Raw genomic sequence first — 27,055 nt, 5'->3', positions numbered from 1 at the left:
CACCCTCTGGTTGCATAGGAAGGACACTTTCTTGTCTCGGTCATGGAGATCCCGTATAGCCTGTCTTCCACAGGTGTTCCTGTCTCTTGAGATAGCAGCTGAGCAAGCCCCGGGACATTATTCATTTGTATGCACTAACATCTGTTATATGCCAGGCTCTGTGCTAGATGCTGAGTATTAAAAAAAAAATGAGTCTTTAATTAGGCTATTGAGTATATGTTGTAGATATTTTCATTATGCTTATGTTTTTGAAATTACTTGTTTTGCTCATGTTCTGTATGCTTTTATTGGTTGAGTTTGCTCATAACGCTTAGTAAGATCTAGTCCCTGCTTCCTCCAGCCCCGTTCAGCTGCAGGTACGATTTCCACACCCTTCAGGTTTAGCCAATCCTGACTTAGGTGGGTGAATGGGGCCTGCAATTAGCCTGGCTACCGTAGGCACAATGTTTACCATTCCCATCAAGCTGCCACTTTCTTCAGGGATTAGCTGTAAACCAGAACTTCTGCCTTGTTTTCCCCTGTAGCATTTTCAGTCTCCTGATGGTACTGGGAGCCCACTTTGATCTCATGGTGGGATCTTGTTCCAAATTTTGTACCTGCCATTTTCTTTATTTTTAACCTCCTCTTTGAGCTCTTTTCCTGCAGAAAAGAGGGTACAAAATAAAATAAATAAACCCAGGCCAGGCATGGTGGCTCATGCATGTAATCCCAACACTTTGGGAGGCTGAGGTGGGTGGATTACTTGAGCTCTGGAGTTCGAGACCAGTCTGGACATTGTGGCGGAAACCCATTCTTTACAAAAATTAGTCAGGTGTGGTGGCACACACCTATAGTCCCAGCTACTGGGAAGGCTGAGGTGGGAGGCTTGCTTGAGCCCAGGAGGTTGAGGCTGCAGTGAGCTGTGTTTGCACCACTTCACTCCTGCCTGGGTGGGAGACAGAGGGAGACTCAGTCTCAAACAAAAAACAAAGAAGATTGCCTCAATATTGTCTCAAGTTACTGTTTTTGTTTTTTTTGTTTTTTTTTTTTAAAATAGGGTGTGTTTGAAAGAATAGGTTATGTTTCCTGATGGTTTATCTCTTTATTCTTGAACCTGTTGTAGTCAGGTTTGTGTACCTCATCTTGTCTCCTGAAACTGCTTTGGCAAAGGTGACCAAATTTGTAAACTACCAAGCCCAATTATTCTTTTTAGTTTTTAGTTTACTTATATGTGGAATTTGACACTACTCCTTGTTATCTTCAAAGTTTCTTTCAAATTACTTTTTTAGTTCTTTTCTTTACCCTTGGATCATATGTTCTTTGCACCACCCCCGACCCTTCCTCCTATCCATTTTTTTAAGTGTCGGTGATACCTTTCTCTCCTTGTTGTACATCTTCTCCAGGTGACCTCACTTATTTTTGGTGGAAAATCTGACCATCATTCCTGTGCTGATAATTCCCAAATCATCGTCTCCCTTTCAGATTTTGCCCTTGCATTTCAGACTCCTTTGACCAGTAAACACCCTGGTGTATGCTCTCTAGAAATGCACCTCCAAGTTAGCTTGACGTGCTAAGTTTGTGATCTTTTTCTGCAGACATTATGTTTGCCCTCAATGAAAGGCAAACATTATGTCTGGGTAAAAAGATCATGTCTAGTCAGACAAGCCCAGAATTTTGAGCTCTTTCATCTCCCACATCTAATCAATCACTCATCCATTTGTTAGCTAAGTATTATGCTCTCATTTTGTGCCCAATATTGTGACAAAATTCTTTAGATTTAATATTGCTGATATCTTTTGTACCTTTTTGCTACAATCTTTGTTGTCTTTCTCATGTTGTAACGCCTTAACCCATCTCCCCTTCTTAACCCATCTCCTCCATACTTAAAGTGACTTTTCAAAATTCAGGTGAGATCTTTTTTTTTTTTAATGGTTTAAAACCCTTTAGTTTCCTAATTGCCCATAATAAAGTCCAAACTTCTTAGTATGGCACATAAACCACTCTGTAGGCTGTATTTTTCCCCTATTCTTCCTTTCTTCTTATGCATTTCTGAAACCCTGTTCGCTACCATTGTTCAGTCAACAACAATTTTCTGAATGTGTCATGCTGGTTCCATGCTTCTGTTTATGCTCTTAGGCTATATTGTTTTTTCACATTGAGTGTCTGTATTTCTATTTACTATTTATCTTTTGAGACTCAGCTCAAGCATTGCCTCCTCTATGAAACCATTTATGTTATCCCTCTCTCCCAGTTAAGCACTCTCTTTTTTGTTCCCCCATGTGCTACCCCATATACTCTGCTCTAGCAGTTATAGTACTTCATTCCCCTTCTCTTGTCTACATGTCTTTTCCCTTATATTGGAAGGTCTTATTGTATCCACAACCTCTATCTCACAGCCTTATTGATAATAGGCTTTCAATAAATGTTTAATGACTGAATGAGTTTTAAGTCATTGCTGTAATAACAGCATTTCTTCCTTTACCAGATCATAAGCTGCTTATGGCAAGTACTGTATGTACCTTCTTTACTTTTCAGGATCTTGTCTTATAGTCACTTAATAAAAAAGTGTTATGGCTGGGCACCGTGGCTCACACCTGTAATCCTAGCACTTTGGGAAGCTGAGGCGGGTGGATCACCTGAGGTCACGAGTTTGAGACCAGCCTGACCAACATGGTGAAACCCTGTCTGGACTAAAAATACAAAAGTTAGCTGGGCATGGTGGCAGGCGCCTGTAATCCTAGTAACTTGGGAGGCTAAGGCAGGAGAATCACTTGAACCCAGGAGGCGGAGGTTGTGGTGAGTCGAGATCATGCCATTGCACTCCAGCCTGGGTGACAAGAGCAAAACTCTGTCTCAAAAAAAAAAAAAAAAAGAAAAAAGTGTTGTATTAATCTGAGGTAGAGGTTTGCAGTGGATTAAGTGTGCCCTCTCTACAAAGGAAGAAGTTGAGTTGTGTTAGTCCTAAGCACAATAAGATATTTGATGGTCATTATAATTAATTTATAGATGCAAACATTGCACCTAACTTTAGTCACTTTGGTATTTGGCAAATCAAGCAGATTCTCAGTGTCAGTACTCTGGGGATTGGTTAAACACTGTTAACTATTTTAAGGATTTTTACTTTTAAAAAATGTTAAGGTATGGGTGTCCTAGTTGCTATTAAGAGTTATGTGAGCAATTATCTAAAACATTTTGTAACTAAATCATATAGGGAGTCAGCATTTAAAGAGCACAGTCATACTGAGATTAAAACTGTGCTGTACTCCATTTCTTTTGTAATTTAGTATTTTTTAAAAAATATATTTTATGCCAAAAGTTTTAAGTTCCTTCTTCAAAAAAATGAAAGAAGTAGGTGTCGTGGATATGCGTAGAGATTGAGATTCTAAATTAGAATACATTATTAAGAAGGAAACTATCAGGGAAGAGATTAGGTTTCTTCATTAGGGTTAGTAACTCAGTGTAGTTTGTGGAGAGGTGGAAAAAAAATCAGTATCAGTGTTAGTACCTGTTTTACTTATGTAAACAGGAACCTATAAGTAGGAGCTTATAAACCAGTTCTATAGGGTCTCAGATATTAATTGAAATATACTGCCAATTGTGTGATAAACTGTTTTGCTTTATGCGTGTGTGTGTGTATGTGTGTGTGTGTGTGTGTGTGTATATATAGATGTGTTGATAATGTAAATTTGAGGTAAAAATTAGTAAAATACCTAGCAAGACACTATTAAGGAATATGCTGTTTATTCTTGCTTTTAACCTACATTTGTAAAAAGCCAGTTAGGTGCCAGCCTATGTCTTAGGGCTTGACTGAGGCAGCAGATGAATGAAAGTCAGTTTGTGTTCTCAAAGAACTTGGCCTCCAGTGGATGGAAAATAAACTTTGAGTGGTCTGAGTGGCATTACTTGGTGTGTTGACAAGAAACAAGAGCCCACATCTGAGGCTGGTGGGTTTGGCTTCTGCAAAGGTGGTTTGATACCATGAAGAATGTGTGAAGGGTGAGGGGTAGTGCATTTCAAACACAAGACTATATATGTAAACACTTGTTGGTGAGACCATGGTCTTGTGGGATCTGTGAGTCTCAGAACTCCCAACAAATCAGGCATAAACCTTTACAAATTAGTCGAATAATTGGGGCTGATGACTAGCTACACCGTCCATAGAAACCTTGAAAAATCCCTAGCTTCCTTTTCCCTGCATTGGACTTGCTTCCCAGCACATGTCCTCATACTTCTTTTTTATGACATTAATTATATTTTTGTGTGTAGTTTTTTTTTTTGAGACAGAGTCTCGCTCTGTTGCCTAGACTGGAGTGCAGTGGCGCGATCTCGGCTCACTGCAAGCTCCACCTCTCGGGTTCACGCCATTCTCCTGCCTCTGCCTCCTGAGTAGCTGGGACTACAGGCACCCACCACCACGCCCGGCTAATTTTTTTGTATTTTTAGTAGAGATGGGGTTTCACTGTGTTAGCCAGGATGGTCTTGATCTCCTGACCTCGTGATTTGCCTGCCTCAGTCTCCCAAAGTGCTGGAATTACAGGCATGAGCCACTGCACCTGGCCATATTTTTGTGTTTTTAAATGTCTAGTCTTTGCTAGGCCATTAGCTGTAGGAGTGCAAGGTTCATATCTGTCTGTGACAACTGTATCCACAATAACTTGTGCAGTTGCTGGCACATAATGGATGTTCAGTAAATGTTTAGTAGGCAAATAATGCTTTTATGGGTAACATAATGGTGTTTTGGAAAGCATATAGTAGTTCTGTTGAAGAAGAGAATGTGGTTTAACGCATGATTTTAAGTATGAGTTTTTTCCTTTCCCATTAGGTAGAATTTAGCCACCTTGACAGTAAAGAACACACATGCCTCTTGAGTTGCTCACCTCTGTTTTCCCCTGCCTACAGTGGTTTGGAAGACATAGATAACTACGAAATAGGACATTTTGGGTGAAGTTAGGGTCTAAAGTTAGCATGGAGTTTAAAAATCTCGTATAGTTGAAATTGCCCTTGAGAAACCATGTGGTGACTTAAGTTTAACCTGGTTATCTTTTCTTGCAGCTTTGGTTGCAAGAACTAACCAAAGAGTTGGTTAGTTATGAGAGTTGGCTTCTGCAAAAAAATACCCATTTTCAGATAGTAGTATCTCACTCTTGAAAATTTGCTCATACTGTGCCAAGCATGTGTAAACTGAGACTTACTGAGGGAGAAAGAGATTCATGTCTTTTCCTATACGTTCACTTTGTAAGTATATTTTTATAGAGTGGAATGATGGGTGGAATCACCTACACCATTAATGTTCCTCTAGCTCTGGAAAGTAATTTTACTTTGTCTAAATTCAAATATATTATATATATGTTGGGAGGCCAAGGTGGGCAGATCACCTGAGCCCAGGAGTTGAGACTGCAGTGAGCTGTGATACCACCACTGCACGCCAGCTTGGGTGACAGTGAGACCCTATCTTTTTATATATATACACATATATATGTATATATATAATACACAGACATAAACATGTAATGTGATTGCCTCTACTATTCCCTCCTCCACCATCTCCACTCTTTTCAGGTACAGAAATTCATTTATTTACAAATAGTTTAAGTTCTGAAAGGCTGTTCATAAATTCTTTTTGTAAACAATTGCTAACATCTTCCTTTGGTGTCAGGCATTGCTGAGAAACTTTTATTTCGGTTGGTTGCTTTGGTCATATGTACAGAAGCTTATGAGTTGAAAGTAGAGGAGTTTCTGTGTGTGGGACCTGTGAACCTAGGCATTTACTGTCTCCTGGTCCTAGGACCCTGCTTTGCTTTGTGAAGTTTGCTTTTCAGAAAGATTCCTGTAACCTTCTCCCATTGGAAATGACTCAAGGCCAAGAACATCTAAGTTTCAGGACATACACTTTTTTTTTTCCCAACTTTTTTTTTCTTTTTAAAAAGTGCTTTATGTCCAAAGGATTACTTAATTCCCCAAAGATGAGTTAATTCAGGCATTATTGTACCAATAGTGTTTTATACAGTTGTGGAACTGGGAGGGGACCCTGGTGCACCTGCAGTTCTGAAGGGTCCATTGTATCTGGGGGAAACAGAATGGAATGTAAAAAATGTTTAGTTGATTTATGTGAGGGTCGGGTCAAGAACAGGTTAAACTAATTATGATAATAGGGGTTAGAATAGAGCAGTGGTTCCGCAGTATTTGTGTGTATCAGAATCACCTGGAAGACTTCATTAAAACAAGATCTCTGGGCTCTACAGAATTGCTGAACACTATATCTAAGGTAAGACCTTAGAAAATCTATTTTTAAGAAGTTTCTAGGTGTTATTGATACTGCTGATCAGCCTTGGTCAGGTTAGTTAGAAGTTTATGCTTTTGCTAATTCAAGAGTCCTTTGTCTTTTGTAGGAGGAGTTAAATGTAGAGATCCAGGGTTTGGGAGTTCTCTGAATAGGAGTATGCAGGTGCTCCTGAGAGAGAAAATGAAAATGAATGCCAAGAGAAGGAGGATAATGTGGAATGTGCCGAAATTTATTTCATACCTCTTTCCCTAATGAAAGCGTCCTTATTTGGGGTTTACTTTTTTATTTTTATTTTATTTTATTTTATTTTCTGAGATGGAGTCTCACTCTGTTGTCCAGGCTGGAGTGCAGTGGTGCAATCTCAGCTCCCTGCAACTTCTCTCTCCCGAGTTCAAGTGATTCTCCTGCCTCAGCCTCCCAAGTAGCTGGGATTATAGGCACCCACCACCACACCCAGCTAATTTTTGTATTTTTAATAGAGATGTGGTTTCACCATGTTGGCCAGGCTGGTCTGGAACTCCTGACCTCAGGTGATTACCTGTCTCGACCACCTAAAGTGCTAGGATTACAGGCATGAGCCACCGTGCCCAGCCGGGGTTTACTTTTTTAAATGGAAATTACATATGGATGCTTTCAAACATAATGTTTAGAGAAAACAGCATAATTCACCCCTAGTGTTACTTACCACTCACCTTTTAATAGTTTCAGTTTTAGCTGTCACACTCCCTTTCTTGAGGGGTGTTTTGATATTTGATGGAGTGTTTCAGATTTTCTTACTTTGTGATTCCATCATTTTTTTTTATATTTATTAGTTGTGGTTCTTCTATAAAGAAGATTTTCTGTCAGTTTTTTGATTACTTTGAAATACAGGAAGAGGATACATGCTTAATTCTTTTATCAATTTGTAGAGTAAGTTGTCTTCACAGTAAGGCTTATTTTTACTCTTTATAGGATTAGAAGTAGTTTGAGGCTTTTAATTTTTTAAGAGAAGTTTTAAAAAATGAAGCATAACTTGCATACTATAAAATACATAAATTTTTTTTTTTTTTTTTTTCTACCCAGGCTGGAGTGCAGTGGTGCGATCTCGGCTCACTGCAAGCTCCGCCTCCCGGGTTCATGCTATTCTCCTGCCTCAGCTTCCCTGCCTCCCGGGTTCATGCCATTCTCCTGCCTCAGCCTCCAGAGTAGCTGGGACTATAGGCATGTGCCACCACACCTGGCTAATTTTTTGTATTTTGAGTAGAGATGGAGTTTTACCGCGTTAGCCAGGATGGTCTATCTCCTGACCTTGGGATCTGCCTGCCTCGGCTTCCCAAAGTGCTGAGAATTACAGGTGTGAGCCACTGTGCCCGGCCAAAATACGTAAATCTTAAATGATGTACTCTTAGTGAATTTTACACCGTCCAGATCAAGTTGCCAACATCTCAGTCAACCCCTTTTCAGTTAGCCCCCTCTTGCAGAGTTAATCTCTGTCCTGGGGATTTTCAACATATGAACTCCAGGTCGGCAGAATCAACATCACCTGGAAACTTGTAAAAAGTACTTTTTCCTAAGGCCTTACCTTAGATATGTTGATTCAGAAACTCTGGGAGTGGAGTCCAGAGATCTTGTTTTAATGAAGTCTACTGGGTGATTCTGATACATACAAGCACTGTGGAACCACTGTTGTATTCTAACGCATATTATCATAATTAGTTTAATCAGCTCTTGACCTTACTCTCACATAAGTCGATCAACTGAACATTTCTCACATTCTGTTTCCCCCAGATGCACTGGATTTTTTCCTGTGCCCCTGGGTGAGAAGTCTTGCTGCAGTTTAAGGCTTCCCCAGCAGTTTAAGGCTTTTGCTTCAGAGGACAGAAGGAGGCAGGGAAGTGAGAGGCTTTGTGTTTGTTTCAGTGCAGCCTTTGATCACCTCCTGCATGCCTGTGCCATTAAGAGGGGGCTTTCTCGGCCGGGCACGGTGGCTCACGCCTGTAATCCCAGCACTTTGGGAGGCCGAGGCGGGCGGATCACAAGGTCAGGAGATCGAGACCACGGTGAAACCCCATCTCTACTAAAAATACAAAAAATTAGCCGGGCGCGGTTGTGGGCGCCTGTAGTCCCAGCTACTCGGGAGGCGGAGGCAGGAGAATGGCATGAACCCGGGAGGCGGAGCTTGCAGTGAGCCGAGATCGCGCCACTGCACTCCAGCCTGGGCGACAGAGCGAGACTCCGTCTCAAAAAAAAAAAAAAAAAAAAAGAGGGGGCTTTCTCATATGTTTCTCTTGAGTACTAGGAGGAGGAGCCTGCTGTTGTGCTAGTCCACATTTGGCTTTTAAGCAGACGTTAAAATGTTAGCTTATTACTCCTTTTTGTGGTGGTCATTTCTGTCTCTTATGCTCAGCCAAAAGTGAAACTGTTAAATGTCCCATCTCTCCTTGGAGGGGCTTGTCTCCCTTTGGAATTGGGTTTACTTGGTTGCCTTACAGTATCAGCTTTCTGATGGGCTTATGAAAGGTTATGATTTTGAAGCTTATCTGGCTCTTCCAGGGTTTTAGATAGGAGTGAAATTAATTGCAGCTTTTTACATCGAAAATGGAAATCTGACCTTCATATAAATGGAATCACACTATATTTATCTTCAAGTCTCTGGATTCTCTTGTTTAAAGGAGCCTGTTAGTTTTTCTGTATTGTTGTGTATAGCAATAATTAGGTCTTCATTACCATGTTGTAGTCTAGTATGTGGAAACTACCACTAACATTTTTCTTTTTTTTTTTTGAGATGGAGTTTCGCTCTTGTTGCCCAGGCTAGAGTGCAATGGTGCGATCTCACCTCACCACAACCACTGCCTCTTGGATTCAAGTGATTCTCCTGCCTGGCCTCACTAACATTTTTCTATGAAACTATAATTCTAATGTATGTAGATCTTTACAAAATGTTTCGTGTTTAGGTATTTACTGTTTGTCGTATACTGAGCAAGCTTGGACTTCAGTAATGTATTCTGGTGAATCAAACCAGTATGTGCCATTAGTGAATTTATGGCCTAGTAGTCTTCCATCCGTGTTAATGTTACTCCTGTTACTGTTATTCCTGATGCTGGACCTCCTATGGCTTTGTCCCTACTGCCCATTTAATTTAATTTAGGGAACTTTGCTCAAGCAAATCCTATATAGACTGAAATATTAAATGTTTGCTTGTGATTTGACCTAGTGTTTGCGAAATGTCTGTACTTAATTGTTATACTTGTCTACTATTTTAAAAGGCATTATATGGGTCAGTATTCATGTAGTTTGGCATGTGTCATCTTTTCCTAGCTTTCTGCACATTAATGACATTTGCATGCCCCACAGGTATTTGAGTTTTGTGTTCCCGTACCAACTGGTAAAATTTGGAGGGAGAAAGTTTTATGGTTTGGCCAGGGGAACTTCTCGTTCCTCTTTACTTGTTAGTATTTTTGTTCTTTTAAATTTAAATTTCAGGAAGTAATACACATTGGATCTGCGTAATAACTTTATTTAATGTTCTTAAAACACAAATTCCTTGCGAGCCTAACTTTTACAAGTTACTTTGAACTCCATTTATGTGAGTGAAAATGAAGTTGTAGCTGGAGCACAGAAAGGTCATGTTGATACAATAAAGAGCCTTTGTGTTGAGCATGGCATGTCCTCTTTAAAATCTTGAAGAATCTGGAAGTAAGTGCACTGTTTTAAACCTTTACTTTGGCTAAAGTTGTCATTTTTGCTTATCTATTGGTATTTTATTTTATTTTAGAGATGGAGTTTCACTCTTGTCACCTAGGCTGAAGTGCAATGGCACAATCTCCGGTCACTGCAACTCTCTGTGTCTAGGGTTCAAGTGATGTTCTAGCCTCAGCCTCGCAAGTAGCTAGAATTACAGGCACCTGCCACCATGCCCAGCTAATTTTTAAATTTTTTTTATTTTTTATTTTTAGTAGAGATGGGGTTTTACCATGTTGGCCAGGCTGGTCTCAAACTCCTGACCTCAGGTAATCCTCCCGCCTCGGCCTCCCAAAGTGCTTGGATTGCAGGCATGAGCCACCATGCCTGGCCGCTTATTTAATTGCTATAATCAAGCCTTTGAGTAAGCTTATGCCACAGATGACAGCCAGGAAAAAATGGGAAAAGGGGATATGAAAGAAGTAGTTGAGTAACACAAGGTTAAAAAAAATCACTTTAAATTCTAATCTAGTTGTCTGAACGTGAAAGCCAATTTCAGAAGTAACTGCTTATATGTGTGTAGTCATCAGTACTGTTGTTCAGTTAATTGCTCTTGTACTTAGTAGTGAGTTTATGTCTGTTTAAACCCCTAAAATGCAGACAATTTATACCTTCTAAAAAACTATTTGAAAAACTAGAAAAAGACAGTGAGTGGGTGGTTCCTCAGATGATGAGGTAATGGATATGAAAGGAGTTTGAAAAAGTGACAGCTCTTACTGTTCTGCTAAATTTCTGTAATTAATACCTAGGTCCTTTGCCGTCTTTATGCTTCTCCTCTGACATTAGCCATTCAGTCCCTTCCTTCATTCTTGTCCCTTGCTGTCAGTAAGCTTCTTAGAATACAGGTATGCATCGCTTAACGAAGGGGATCTGTTCTGAGAAATGCCTCCTTAGGCCATTGTTGTTCCGCGAACATCAGAGAGTATACTTACACAGACGCAGATGGTATAGCCTACTATACACCAAGGCTATATGGTATACTATCTTGCTCGTAGGCTACAAACCTGTACAGCATATTACTGTATTGAATACTGTAGGCAGTTGTAACACAACGGTAAGGAATTGTTTATCTAAAGTTATCTAAACATAGAAAAGGTACAATAAAAATATTACATAAAAGAGAAAAAATGGTGGTATACCTGTATAGGGCACTTGAATGGAGCTTGCAGAACTGAAAGTTGCTCTGGATGAGTTGGTGAGTGAGTGGGGAGTGAATGTGAAGGCCTAAGACATCATTGTACACTAGTATAGACTTTATAAACACTGTACAAACAGGATACAATAAATATGTAAAAAATAAAGTAATTGCATTACAATGTTACAATGGCTACCATGTCACTAGGCTATAGGAATTTTTCAGCTCCATTATAATCTCTTGGGACCATCGTTGTAAATCACTGACTGTAACATCATTGTGTGGCCCACTGACTGTATTTCATTTCTTTGTCATGAAGGCAGTTTTCATTGGCCCTGGAATCAGGTAAACTTGAACCCGAATCCTCTTTGACAGTTTATGAATTTGTGACTTTGGGACAAGTATATTAGCCTCTCTGAATCTTGGTTTTAGCTATTTAAGATGGGAAGATATCTACTACCCTATAATGTTATAAAGATTAAACAAAAAGGATGAAGTGGTAAGCATGGTACGTATCATGTAAGTGCTTAATCATATTTGCTGCTGCTTTTCCCTTATTCAGTTTTGAATTCCTTTTAAAAGTGAGAAACTTGTTTTATGGTTTTTAAAAAAGGCATTTATAAGTATTTTTGAATTTTTTTTTTTTTTTTCTTGAGATGGAGTCTCGCTCTTTTGTTTAGGCTGGAGTACAGTGGTGCGATCTCGGCTCACTGCAACCTCTGCCTCCTGGGTTCAAATGATTCTTGTGCCTCAGCCTCCTGAGTAGCTCAGATTACAGGTGTGCGCCACCACACCTGGCTAATTTTTGTATTTTTGGCAGAGACAGGGTTTCACCATATTGGCCAGGCTGGGCTTGAACTCCTGACCTCAGGTGATCTGCCTGCTTTGGCTGCCCAGAGTGCTGGGATTACAGGTGTGAGCCTAATTTTTCAGGCCACCTGGCCTGAAAAAAAAATTTTAAAATATGAAATACCAATACTGTAAATGTGCTATACTTTAAAAAATTATTCTTAAACTAAAAAAAATCTGACATTTTCAAGCACTGTTTCAGATATTAGTCTAGTTCACCATTAAATTAAAGCTCACAGATGGCATTAAAGTGTCTCAGAGAAGATTATATCATTAGATGAGGTAGGCAACATATATTTTTTCAAATTGTTAATGAATGGATTTTTTAGACACCTAACCGATTACAGATTAGGTAAAGTGCATCAAAGACAGCTTGGCTACCAAAATGAAGCAGACTCACAATGTCTATTTTATTTTATTTCAAAATTATAAGCAAATATAAGCGAAATTTTCATGAACATTTAAAGACAGAAGGTATCTCATCAACAAATGAAGTGATGATATTCATAACGTAAACTTCATACTGGAGCTGTCAGACTAGTTTATCTTAAGACCAAAAGTTCAAGATGATTGATGTCATTTGTGTTGCAATTATTTGTACATTTAGAAATCAATATTCTTTATAGAGAATAGCACATTCAGGTTCTAACATTATTCTTTTCTCCCACGAAGTGGTGGAACCACAAACACTAGTAACAGTGTGTCTGTCTTTTGGGCTCATCTTGTGCCTCTAAGTTATTAATACTGAAGATGCTCTTGGGAGGTAACATGTATTACCCTCATCTTAGGCAGGAAAATAGAGACACAGAGAAGGGAAAGAGTATGATTTTCTTTCTGTGGTCTACTTGTGACAGGCAGGAAAATGTTAAAGCCTTTCTGATTCACAGGCTCTTTAGTCTTTAACATGTATTATTTATTGATTTGCAAAATGACCCTAATATGTAATATCAATACCAGTTTTCTTATGTTTATACCAAAAGTGGTTGTAGGTGTTTTGTGGAAAAGACCATTATCAAAAAATGAGGAAGACAGTTGTCTGGCATGGATACTGCCACTGTCCCTTGCTCTGCTCCTGGCAAACATTGCTGCTTGATCATGTCACTACTTCAGGTTTGAAGCTAGATTTGACCTCAGCATCCTTTTGTTTTTTAAAAACGTTAATGTTAAATTTTTAGTGGAGATGAGGTCTCACTATGTTGCTCAGTATGGTCTTCAACTCCTGAGCTCAAGCGATCCCCTCGCCTCAGCTTCCCAAACTGTTGAGATTACAGGCATGAGCCACTGTGCCTGGCCTCAGAATCTTTTTCAACATATTGCCCAATGGAGCTATTACCAGTCAATCACAGGTCCACAAAACAAAGTTCTTTTTTAGTCTTTCCTTACTGTTAAATTAATCTGCATTAAGAGATTATGCATTTACTTATAAGTTTAGGATCTGTTAAATTTGTATTCCTGTAGCTGACCTCAAAGTACAGTATATAAGACTTAGTTTATATTCTCAGCAGGTTTACTTTCCTGTGGGTCAAATAGACATACACACAATTAGAAGACAAACTCAGCTATATTATTGCTGTGAAGAGAATAGAGAGTGATGTAAGATTAATTTTAACTGGAAATGTTGGTGGATGTGGTGATTTTGAACTTTGAGGATAGAATCTTCCAAGTGGTCTTTAGCAAAGGCATAGAAGATAGAAAATATAGGATGGATTTTGGGGAATGACAAGTAACATATCTTGACTTAAGTATATAACAAGGATAAGGTAGAACCAAATAGCGTAGCTTGCTCCCTGTACAATGAGTTTTGGGTTTTATTTTGTTGTTCCTAGTCTCACAGATGGTTTTTAATCAGTAGAATGACGTGATCCAGGTCTGTGCTTTAAGAAGATAAATGCTGACAGTTTGAATAGAAGTAAGGTTGGAATCTTGACATAAATGTAGGAATCCTTGGTAATAGTACAGGAAGAAATGATGAGCATAAGAACTAAGATTGTGGAATGGAAGTGGTGAATTTAGAATAAATTTTAAAGGTAAAATTAATGTGATTCCTATAGGATTAAATTATCCCTAGAGGCTCCAGCATTTCTTTGGAAGGATATCCAGTTATTTCCTTTGTATATTCCAAGTTTAAAAACATTTTTAAAGGTGACTTTTTTCTCTACTTGTATTTCTGGAGAATTATTTCTTTATCCTTGATATTTCATTAACTTAACTAGGATATGTATTTGCATCTGTGATTTGGTATATTTTTTCTTCTATAGATTTTTTTCACCTTTATTTTAGGGATATTTTCTATTATGTCCTCCTGCCTTTTATCTTCCATTTAATTAGTTATTCTACTTCAGAGATACTAATTATCTTTCTGTTTAGCCTTTGTCGTACATTTTCTTTCTCATTCTTTTGATATCTTTGTCTTTTTTTTCCTCCTCAATACTTTTTTTTTTTTTTTTTTTTTTGATACAGGGTCTCACTCTTTCAGCCAGGCTGGTGTGCAGTGGCTTGATCACAGCTCACTGCAGCCTCGACCTCGTGGGCTCAGTTGATCTTCCCACTTTAGCCTCCTGAGTAGCTGGGACAACAGGTGTGCACCACCATGGCTGGCTAATTCTTGTAGTTTTTGTAGAGATGAGGTTTCTCCATGTTGTCCAGGCTGGTCTCACACTCCTGGTCTCAAGTTATCCACCCACCACAGCCTCCTTAATATGCTCTTGTTACCTTAAGATTTTTCTCCTTGCCATTTGTTTAAGTCTTTGGTTCTTTTTCTTGCTTTGTTTTTTTTTTTTTTTCAAATTCATTGTTCTTCTTAATTGGTTTCCTTAACGCTGAAGCCTTTTTTTCAATTTACCTGTTTTGTCTTTTCATCTTTGGGCTTTTGTTTCATTAGATGCATGTTCTTATTAGGTTGTTCTGTGTTACAGGAAACTGTTTATATGATTGTATGGCCATTTCTTTTTGTCTTGCTCAGGCTTAATTTGGATACCTAGGTCAAGTACTTTGCTTTGTGGCCCTATGCTTTCCCATCTCCTTAGATTGTGTTAAATGTCCTATACGTGTCTCATTTCATACTGCTGAGGGTATAGTACCTTTCTATGGGCTTCAGATCCTTCCCTCAACTCAGTATAGGGCCTTAGAAGTTGGCAGATCTGATGATGCCTCTGCCTAGGTTTTGAAGCCTCCGTGCTCAGGATATTTTTCCTAAACTTTTCTAGGGCATGACAAATCAAATTTTTCTTTCCAAACTAGAGGTGTTTCTTAAACTTTTCAAGTTATTTAGTTCACATTTCTTTCTCACTACTGCTTCCAGGCAGTAATCAGGCTAGTCATACTGTACCATACAGAATTTTTTTCTGTCCACCACTTTTTAAAGTTTATAGGTTCTTAGTTTAAATAGCTTTTTGTATTACACTATGTTGGTGGTGGGTTTTCCGCTGAAAAATCACATGCACACAAATATATATATATTTATATATTTATATCTTTTATTAGTTGTTGTTAACAGGACATTCTTTAGTCTTTTTTCACTCTATACTTGGACATTTGTGTGATTTTCTAAATATTTACTTTTGACATAATTAATAACATGTGTGATAGGAACTCTACTTCTTAGGCCAGGGTTGACTTGGAATCAGTTGTTTTAAAAATTAAAAAAATTGGTCTGGTGCGGTGGCTCGTGCCTGTAATCCCAGCATTCTGGGAGGCCGAGATGAGTGGATCACCTGAGGTCAAGAGTTTGAGATCAGCCTGGCCAACATGGTGAAATCCTGTCTCTACTAAAAAATAGAAAAAATTAGTCTGGCATGATGGCGGGCATCTATAATCCCAGCTACTCAGGAGGCTGAAGCAGGAGAATTGCTTGAACCCATTAGGTAGACGTTGCAGTGAGCCGAGATCATGCCATTGCATTCCAGCCTGGGTGACAGAGAGAGACTCCATCTCAACAACAATTACAACAAAAATTTTAAAAATTTAGCTGGGTGCAGTGGCTTATGCCTGTAATCTCAACACTTTGAGAAGCCAAGGTGGGAAGATTGCTTGAGCCCAGGAATCCCAGACCAGCCTGGGCAATATAGCAAGGCCTCCACCTCTATAAAAAGTAAAAATAAATTAGCTGGCCATGGTGGTGTGCACCTATAGTCAGTCCTAGCTGCTTGGAAGGCTGAGGTAGGAAGATCGCTTGAGCCCAGGAGTTTGAGGCTGCAGTGATTTGTGATTGCACCACTGCACTCTAGCTGGGTGACAGAGCAAGACCATGTCTCTTAAAAAAAAAAATACAGTGTCATACACTATATTAAAAAATCAGTATCCCTAAGGCATTTTTAAAGTTGCATTTTCGCTTGTTAGCGTTTTTACAGAATTCTTATATAATTACAGTGAACATATTGTGACCATATATTTGTTAATATTAGAACAAACATTTTAATATGTCTGGCTCATCTTTATAATCTCATCACATGATATATCATGATTCATTAAAAAGTTACTCATAGAAGACATTAGTGGTTTCTAGTTTTATGCTCTTTTGTGTGTATTGAACCTTTTCATTTTTGTAGTTTTGTGTTATATTTAAAATAAATACAAGCTTTGCATGGTGGCTTATGCCTCTGATCCCAGCACTTTGGGAGGCCAAGGTGGGAGGATCACTTGAGGCCAAGGCAAGAGGAGCACTTGAGGGTAGGAGTTCGAGACCAGCCTAGGGAATATAGCGAAACTCTGTCTCTACAAAAAATTTTTTAAAAAAATTAGTTGTGTGTAATGCTGTGTGCCTTTAGTCCCAGCTACCTGAGAGGCTAAGGTGGAAGGATCACTTGAGCCAGGGAGGGGGAGGCTGCAGTGAGCCATGATCGTGCCACTGCACTCCAGCCTGGGTGACAGAGCAAGATCCTGTCTCAATAAAATAAAATAAAATAAAAATTGTGTAAAATTGAGATTAATGGACAAATCAACTTTATTAAATCTTTACACTTCTCACCCTGGCACTGTCATTTGTATTTATGTTACCAGATGGAAATTCTTTGGAGATAGTTGTCTAAAATGACAGCTTATTACTCAACCCTTAATACCAAAAGAATTGTTTGATGCCATTATATTCTTCACCTACATACTTCTCATGGCTTTAGTAATTAAGGTTTTTCAAATGTCTTCTAGCTTTTATAAAATCATGTATTTTTTAAAAAATATATTCTTTAATTACCTTTTATTTCACGGGCTTTAAGGGAACAGGTGATTTTTGGCTGCATGAATGAATTGTGTAGTGGTGAAGTCTGAGATTTTAGTGCACATGCCACCCAAATAGTGTGTAGCACCCTACTACATTGTGTAGTTTTAAAAAATCTCTCACATCATCCCCCCTTCTGAGTTTCCAGTGTCCATTCTACCTCTCTGTATGCCTTTGCATACCCATAACTTAGTTCCCAATTATAAGTAAGAACATATGGTATTTGGTTTTTCATTCCTGAATTACTTCAGAATAATGGCCTCTATCTCTATCCACATTGCTTCAGAAGATATTATTTCATTCTTTTTTATGGCTGAGTAGTATTCCATGGTGTATTTTCTTAATTCACTCATCGGTTGGTGGGTACTTAGTTTGGTTCCACATCTGGCAATTGTGAATTTTTCTGTGATAAACATACATATGCAGGTTTAAAATTTTTTTTTTTTTAATTTTTATACAGTTTTCCTTTGGGTAGATACCCAGTGGTGAGATTGCTGGATCAAATGGTAGATTTAGTTCTTTGAGAAATCTCCATACTGTTTCCCATAGAGGTGATAATTAATTTACATTGCCACCAGCAGTACCTAAATGTTCCCTTTTTGTCACATCTATGCCAATATCTATTGTTTTTTGGCTTTTTAATAGCCATTCTGGCTGGGATAAAGTGATACCTCATTGTGGTTTTAATTTGCATGTCCCTGATGATTAGTGATGTTAAGCATTTTTTTCATGTTTCTTGGTCATTGTATACCTTCTTTTGGAAAAATGTTTATTGATGTCATTTGTCCACTTTTTGATGGGATTATTTTTTTCCTTGCAGATTAGTTGGAGTTCCTTATAGATTCTGGATATTAATCTTTTGTTAGATGAATAGTTTGCAAATATTTTCTCCTATTCTGTGGGCTGTTTACTCTGTTTATTTTTTGCTGAGCAGAAGCTTTTTAGTTAATTAGGTCCCATTTATTTTTTTTGTTGCATTTGCTTTTGGTGTCTTAGTCATAAATTCTTTGCCTAGACCGATATCCATAAGAGTTTTTCCTAGGTTTTCTTCTAGCATTTTTATGGCTTCATGCCTTAGATTTAAGTCTTAAATCCGTCTTGGGTTGATTTTTGTATATGGTAAGAGATAGGGATCCAATTTCATTCTTCTACATGTGGCTATCCAGTTTTCCTGGCAACATTTATTGAATAAGGTGTTCTTTTCCCAATTTTCATTATGTATGCTTTGTCAAAGGTCAGTTGATTGTATTTGGCTTTATTTCTGGGTTCTCTACTCTGTTCCTTTGCTCTATGAATGTACTTTTATACTAGTACCATGCTGTTTTTGTTACTATAGTAGCCTTGTAGTATAATTCGAAGGTGAGTAATGTGATGCCTCCAGATTTGGTTTTTTGTTTAAGATTGCTTTTTGGTTCCATATGAATTTTAGGATTGTTTTGTCTAATTCTGTGAAAAATGATGTTGGTATTTTGATACAAATTGCATTGAATCTGTGGACTGCTTTGGGCAGCATGGTCATTTTCATGATATGGATTCCTCTAATGCATGAGTGTGGGATGTATTTCCATTCGTTTGCATTGTCTGTGATTTCTTTCTGAAGTGTTTTACACTTCTCCTTGTAGAGATCTTTTACTTCCTTGGTTAAGTGTACTCCTAGGTATTTTATTTTATTTTTTTGCAGCTATGGTCAAAGGAATTGAGTTCTTGATTCTCAGCTTAGTCATTGTTGGTGTGCTACTGATTTGTGTACTTTGATTTTGCAACCTATACTTTACTGGATTTATCAAATCTAGGAATCTTTTGGAGGAGTTCGTAGAATTTTCTAGATATATAATCATATCATTGGCAAACGGAGATAGTTTGACTTCTTCTTTTCCATTTTGAATGCCCTTTATTTCATTCTCTTGCCTGAGTGCACTGGCTGTGGCTTTCCGTATGTTCTTATTTTTAAAGGAGAGACTTTTACCCAAAACGAAAAAATTATTTGAATTGGAAAATGGGAAGAAGTACTCTGAAAGTATTATTTTTTACATAGTCAAATTTGGTAGTTTAATTTTATTATTTCTGGATTTTGCTGTCATTCATAGCATATGTTTATAAAAGTTTATAAAAATGTTCTTTATTTTCTTCCAACATAAAGTTATTAATTTAATTAGTGCATTCAGTATTTGCCAGGAGTTCTGTAGGAATCATGAGTAACTTTTGGGCTTTTCTGCATATAAAAGTGTAAGTATCATATTATGTAATAATTCATGTAATTATCCTTATTTAGGAATGTTTAATGTGCTGCCTTTTTCTCTTCACAGATTCTGTCAGCTTTTAAGAACAAATGCACCTTATAGCTCATGGAAGAAAAAACACAAATCAAGACGTTTTTGGGTTCCAAGTTGCCAAAGTATGGAACAAAATCTGTAAGAAGTACATTGCAGCCGATGCCAAATGGGACACCTGTTAATTTATTAGGAACTTCCAAGAATAGTAATGTCAAAAGTTACATCAAAAATAATGGCTCTGATTGTCCATCATCTCATTCATTTAATTGGAGAAAAGCAAATAAATATCAACCTTGTGCACAAGGTGCTGGAGAGCCTAACAATACTCAAAATTCACATGATAAAATAATTGATCCTGGAAAACATGTTCCTACTCAAGGAATATTTGATAAAAATGGGATGAAGGGAGGTTTGAAAAGTGTTTCTTTATTCACATCAAAGTTAGCAAAGCCATCCACTATGTTTGTGTCATCTACAGAGGAGTTAAACCAAAAGTCTTTTTCTGGACCATCAAATTTGGGTAAATTCACCAAAGGCACATTATTAGGAAGGACTTCATATTCTTCGGTCAATACTCCAAAATCACAGTTGAATGGATTTTATGGAAACCGGTCGGCTGGTAGCATGCAAAGGCCTAGAGCAAACTCCTGTGCCACCAGAAGCAGTTCTGGAGAAAGCTTAGCTCAATCCCCAGACAGTAGTAAATCTGTTAATTCTGAAAAAATGGTAAGATCACAGAGTTTTTCACATTCCATTCAGAATTCATTCCTTCCACCTTCATCTATAACCAGATCACATTCCTTTAATAGAGCTGTGGATCTTACAAAGCCTTATCAGAATCAACAGCTATCCATTAGAGTGCCTCTACGGTCAAGTATGCTAACAAGAAATTCCCGGCAGTCTGAAGTACTCAATGGGAATGAACATTTGGGGTATGGATTTAATAGGCCTTATGCTGCTGGTGGAAAGAAGTTGGCTTTACCAAATGGCCCCGGTGTAACTTCTACTTTAGGTTATAGAATGGTTCATCCCTCTCTACTGAAATCTAGCCGATCTCCATTTTCTGGGACTATCACAGTTGATGGAAATAAAAACTCACCTGCTGACACATGTGTAGAGGAAGATGCTACAGTTTTGGCTAAGGACAGAGCTACTAATAAGGACCAAGAACTGATTGAAAATGAAAGTTATAGAACAAAAAACAACCAGACTGTGAAACATGATGCTAAAATTAGATACCTGAGTGATGATGTGGATGACATTTCCTTGTCGTCTTTGTCATCTTCTGATAAGAATGATTTAAGTGAAGACTTTAGTGATGATTTTATAGATATAGAAGACTCCAATAGAACTAGAATAACTCCAGAGGAAATGTGTCTCAAAGAAGAAAAACATGAAAATGTGCCACCACAGGATATATTTGATTCCCCCAAGGAAAATGAAAAAGTCTTCAGTAAAACTGATGAATGGATAGATATAAGTGTCTCTGGTAAATATTACTAACCTTAAGTTTTTTTGCTTTCTTTTAGGTAATATAACTGAACTTATATTTAGGATTATCTTCAGATAGATTTCAAGATATTATCAGTTTCACGGAGGGATGGATCTAGACAAAATTGGGGTGGGGCAACATTTATTTTCCTGTGACTTCCATACCCCATTTTTCACCCTATCCAAGACAATATTAGTAACATTTGTTGTTATTAATTATAACATTTGTTGTTCTTTGGCTATTATACACAGCCTATTCCTGCTTAGTATAGACAGTGCTTCTAAATGACTTTTCCCCTACTTACCTCAACCAGCGTGGTATGCCATTAAACAAACCATCTCTTCTCTTAGGGTAGCATTTCATTGCTATTTGTTAAGAGTAAAGCTGTACCAAAGGGGAAATTAGATAATATAGGTTATGTCTAATCTGATGGATTTTTTTATCTTAGGAAATTTTTCTTGTTTAGCAATTTTTGTAGATGCGCTTCCTGAGAGAGGTTTATTTATTTATTAAACTGAAGAAAGTGAAATAATACCTGGTAAACATTTCCTCTTATGTTTGATTATCCTGTTACTAAATGCTGGAGAAAATGTATTTGGTATTTGTACACCCATATACCTGAATAAAGAACAACTAAAGGGATTAGACATAGACATGTGGTATAATGAGGGGACTAGAGCATGCATAGAGATGCATGTACAAACCCTTGATTATCTATAGGTCTTCTAAAAGAGACTACCGGAACAAGTTTATTTCCTTTTAGGGAGGCAATTATGAGTACCCTACATTATTTAATCTCTGAAGTTAAATAGTATACACAGAGGAAAAGGAGTTTCCTGGCCAGTGTTTAAGTATCTTGGGAAATATTATAGGAATATGAAGGTTTATTTACATTTTTGGAAATATTACAGAAGTGAAAGATGACTAAATGAATTTTCTTTTCATCTATTAGAAAATATTTCAGTAGGTTATTTTAAAGATTTTGCCTCTTGATGTTTTACTGCTTAGGATATAGAAAGTGCTGCAGTTATGAGTGCTTTTTTTGAGCCAGCTTTTTGGCTATGACATTCCAGATTATTAGCAGTTATATTTTTAGGACATGAGAAACAATTATATTTTTGTGACTCAATAACCTTTTTTCTCTTGAAGACAGGAGTGAATGTACAAAACATACTTCTGGGAATAATTTGGTTTCACCAGATACAGACTACAGAGCTGGTTCTTCTTTTGAACTATCTCCATCTGATAGCTCTGATGGAACATACATGTGGGATGAAGAAGGCTTGGAACCCATTGGAAATGTCCATCCGGTTGGGAGCTATGAGTCCTCTGAAATGAACAGCATAGTATGTATGGATTTATATACTCTTGGAATATTTTGTTTACCCTACTATAGAGAGACTTGTGATATGACTGATTTTTTAAAACATTTATGAATTAACTTTACTGCTTTGAGAAATGGGAATTCATATTTGTTAAGAGCCTATAAAATATCTGACTCTAATGTGAAATAAAGCATGGAGAATGTATGACATTTGACGTAAATATACTCAACATGTATACATACATATTCATCATACATATGTGCATATTAGTAGGTTAATCTATGCCAGTGGTTCTCAAAGATGGGGGGAGGAGGTCAATGACTGGAGGTGGTTTTGTTTGTCATATTGATGAGTGCTTCTTGGCATCTAGTGGGTAGATGCCAGGGATGTTGTTTAACATCCCACAGTGCACAAGACAGAGACCACAATGAATTATCTAGCCTAAGATGGCAGTAGTGCTGCTGTTGAGAAACCTTGGTCTATGCTATACTGAGGTAACATTGAAGTGCCAGCTCTGAATGGGATAATACCAGTATATTTTTTTACTCTTAGGAAGTCTGTTGTGGGTCTGGACAGCTCTCTAGGGCAGCTGTCTTTAGTGATCTAAACTGCTTTGATTTTGGGGCTTGACCATCTTTTGAGGTCCCTTCTTGTCACTATGGCAGAGGAAGAGAGTGCCAGAGTGTCTCACACATATTATTACTTGCATTGGCCTGCAGGCAACACTTGGCACTTCCATTCATGATCTGTTGACCAGAACTAATCATGTGGTCCCACCTAAGTACTAAAGGGTTGGGAAGTGTAATCTTCGTGTGTGCCTGGAAGGCAAGGGAACCAGGTATGAGCAAGTGTTAGAAGACCTGCCATGAATTTATATGTGTAAATTTTAAGAAACATGGCAAGTAATGTGGATAATATACCGTATGGGTAAACTGTAACTGGTATGTTTGAAGTGACTCATTGCAGTTACTCAGTATATAAAATATTATTTTCCAGTAGTTGTATGGGAAAATTGGTAGTCTTTGTGGATATATTAAATTCCAAGTGGATTTCAGGCAGTGTAATTTTCTATACTCCTGTAAACCTTTTACTTAAGCCGTTGTTACCAGAGGCTTAAATTGCACAAACATTTTTTTAACGTCTATCAACACCTTGCATGCAAACATTTAATTTAGAGACAGTGTCTTCACTTCATTAGATAAAGGAGGCTCAGAAAAGATAACAGTTTAAGACCTTACATGCTATCTTACTAGGCGTTTTAAGGCAAATATGATTGACGTGCAAATGAACATGGTGTCCAGCAGATGGCAGCAATAAACCACTTAGTACCTGACAGTTTTTAGAGGCTAACCATCTTCAGTTCATTGTTCCTGTAACTAATCCCAAAATAGCTTTCTCTAAAATATTGCAGACTGCATCTGGATTGACTGTTAGTCCTTAAGATCCCTGAGTTTCCTCCTTGTTCAGTAGGTTTCTGTATATGGTATGGGAAGCAACAAAAACATTCATTCTGTGCTTTGGAACAAGATGGTGTTTCTGTCTTTCTCTTCTGATCTAAGGAGAAGATAAAGTCTGAGAAAGGATAGAAAATTGATGGCAAAAGTTGAGAACAGTGTGTTGAGTTCTTCTACAGTGATGTTGGATTTACCATTTTTGCTCTGAAGTTATGTGAATTTTTTGTTTTGTATAAATTTTAGGCATGTACCTGTTCAAAATGTGTTTTTTTTTTGGTGAATTGGACTTTCCATCATTACTTAGTGATCTTCTGTATCTCTAATTATGCTTTTTGTTTTCAGACTTCTTTTTTTCCAAATATTAATATATCTTACCAGTTTTATTTGTGTATTTTCCCTTCTTTTACTATCAGTCTTTTTTATATATAGCAAATAGTTTATTATTTTAAAATTTTCAGTTTGTCTTTTTCTTTTGACTAGTGAGTTTAATCCTTTTATGTTTGCGTTTATTGTTATACTTGGACTTTATTTACTCTGCCATCTTACTATTTTTATTTAAATTGTCTTGCTTTTTTTTTGTTTCTTTCTTTTTTTTTTTCCCCCTAAAGTGGTTCAAAGTAGTATCTCTTACTTAACCCCCAAAGACCTTTAGCTTATTCTCACTTTTCTTGGTCTCTGCAACACTGCTTCTTCCAGTCCAGGTCAAGATAAGGAGCTTTCACTAGAATATACATCAACTGTGTCACTTCTAACACAGTTTAATTCCACCCACTGTTCATTTCTGCTGAGATTGTTTTTCTAGTAAGTCTTCCTTTTTGAAAGAAACAGTGTGTTCATATACATTCTGGTGCAATCTGCTATTCATGTCAGGGATCCCAACAAATAGTTTGTAGACTGATTGCTTTTCATAACACCAGTCTAGAATCCTGGTTATTTATTTGTTTAAACGCTACCAGTATTATGCAGAGATCTAAATTACATACAGTAAAATGCACAATTTTTCTGCAGACAGACCGGAGAATTTTGGTAATATGGATGTATGTGTATGGATGATTATACATATGTGATTTTCTTAAAATCATCTTTCCCCCACTGTATTTCAGGTTCATCTTTGTCATAAATGAATGACTGCATATATAAATATTGCATAGACAAATATTTCTGTTTATTTTGTCAGTTATATGTTATTTTCATTTTTGTAGCTTTAAAATAAATTTTGCTGCCTGGTAGGGTAAGTCTTCCAGCTTTGTTTTTTCCCAAGATTTCCATAGCTCTTCTTAGTCTTTTGTATTTCCAATTAAATATTAGATTGAGCTTGTCAGTTTCCAGAAAGGACCTGCAGGGATTTTGAATGGGATTGCATTGAATTTATAGATGAGTTTGGAGAGAATTGACATATTTATGATGGAGATATAGTCCTCCATTAATTTCATACTTTAGAAATACTTCTTGCTAATGTTTTGTACTTTTCTGCAAAATGTTACACATATTTGATTTTGACACTGTAAGTGGTACCATTTTTATAATTTTATGAGTTTTTGTTATATATACAAATACACCTGATTTTTGTTTGTTGACTTTTCTAATAACCTTGTAAATTCATCTACTAGTTACAGTAATTTGCCTGTGGATGGTTTTGGAACTGGTATATACACTATATAATCATACCATTTGCAAAGTTGTCTCACCATCCCAGCGCTTGCCCTATTACACGAGTTAGGACCACCAACATAATGTTGAATTGAAATGGTGATAGAATTTCAGAGAGAAAGCCTTAATAGTTCACCATTAAAGTTTTTGGGAGCTGAGAGGGAGTTTAATCAGAATATGGAAACGGTCTTTTATTTTGTTTGCTGAATTTTTGTTGCGAATGAATATTAAGTTTTACCAAATGCTTTCTCTACATCTGTTGAGATAATGAAATTTTTTTTGTGTTAGTGTGCTAGATTGCATGGCTTGATTTTCAAATAGTAAACTACCTTTCCATTCTTAGAATACATTCACTTGGTCATGATGTATTATCTTTTCAAATGTAGTTAAACTAGATTTTCTAATTTTTAAATTTTAAAATTATTTTTAAAAATTAATTTTTTTTTTTTTTTTTTTTGAGATGAAGTCTCACTCTTATCACCCAGGCTGGAGTGCAATGGTGTGATCTTGGCTCACTGCAGCCTCTGCCTCCCAGGTTCAAGCGTTTCTTCTGCCTCAGCCTCCCAAGTAGCTGAGATTACAGGTGCCTGCCACCATGCCTGGCTAAATTTTGTATTTTTAGTAGAGTCAGGGTTTCACCATGTTGGCCAGGCTGGTCTCGAACTCCTGACCTCAGGCGATCTGCCTGCCTCAGCCTCCCAAAATAGTGGGATTACTGGCATGAGCCACTGCGCCTGGCCTAAAAATTAATTTTTAGAAAAGAGATGGGGTCTTGCTATATTGTCCAGGCTGGCCTTGAACTCCTGGGCTGAAGTAATCCTCCCCCCCACAGTCTCCCAAGTAGCTGGGACTACAGGTGCATGCCACCATACCCAGCTCTGCTAATAGTCTATGTTTTTACATGTATGTTCATGAGTAAGATTGTTCTGCTCTGTAATTTTCTTGTTTTTCTTTCTGATGATGTTGCCATGTTTTGGATCAAGATCATGCTGACTTTATAATGAGTTGAGAAGTGTTTTCTTATTTTTCTGTCCTTTGAAAGAATTTGTGTACAACTAATGTGCTTATTCCTTAGGTATGTAAAAGAATTTGCAAGAATTCAGCCTTCTGGAACTGGAGTTTTCTTTATGAGAAAGTTTTTAGTAACAGTTTTAATTTTTAGATACTGGCATATTAAAATTTGTATGTTGGTTTTTGAAAATTTGTCCATTTCATCTAAACTTGTCATTTGTTGGTGAAAGTTGACTAGGATTATCCTTTTTAAAACATCTTTAGGGTCTTATAAGGACGTCTGCTTTTTATTCCTGATACTGGTAATTGGTGTTTCCTTTCTTCTTCTTCATTTCCAAGAACCAAATTTGGGCTTTGCTGATTTTTCCATATTGTGCTTATTTTCTGTTTTTATTGATTTTGGTTTATATCTTTATTTTCTTCCTTCTACTTTTCTTATTTTTTTAAAATTTATTTATTTATTTATTTTTATTATTATACTTTAAGTTCTAGGGTACATGTGCAAAACGTGCAGGTTTGTTACATATGTATACTTGTGCCATGTTGGTGTGCTGCACCCATCAACTCGTCAGCACCCGTCAACTCGTCGTTTACATCAGGTATAACTTCCAATGCAATACCTTCCCTCTCCCCGCTACCCCCTCCCCATAATAGGCCCTGGTGTGTGATGTT

General features: G+C 37.3%; 1 protein-coding gene across 7 annotated transcripts in view; it reads left to right on the top strand.

Moving 5' to 3' along the window:
* CCSER2 (coiled-coil serine rich protein 2) overlaps positions 1–27,055 on the top strand; it is a 188,440-nt gene that overhangs the window by 23,022 nt on the left and 138,363 nt on the right. For all 7 annotated transcript variants that reach the window (XM_050803815.1, XM_050803821.1, XM_050803820.1 and 4 more), the window contains exons 2-3: positions 19,485–20,940; positions 22,093–22,289. In XM_050803815.1, coding sequence (XP_050659772.1) covers positions 19,524–20,940; positions 22,093–22,289 — 1,614 coding nt within the window. In that variant the 5' untranslated portion in view covers positions 19,485–19,523. The remainder of the gene's footprint in view (positions 1–19,484; positions 20,941–22,092; positions 22,290–27,055) is intronic.

Source organism: Macaca thibetana, chromosome 9 (assembly GCF_024542745.1).
Source record: "Macaca thibetana thibetana isolate TM-01 chromosome 9, ASM2454274v1, whole genome shotgun sequence".
In the NCBI taxonomy this organism is placed as follows: Eukaryota; Metazoa; Chordata; class Mammalia; order Primates; family Cercopithecidae; genus Macaca; species Macaca thibetana.
This window is presented reverse-complemented; position numbering and strand designations above follow the sequence as displayed.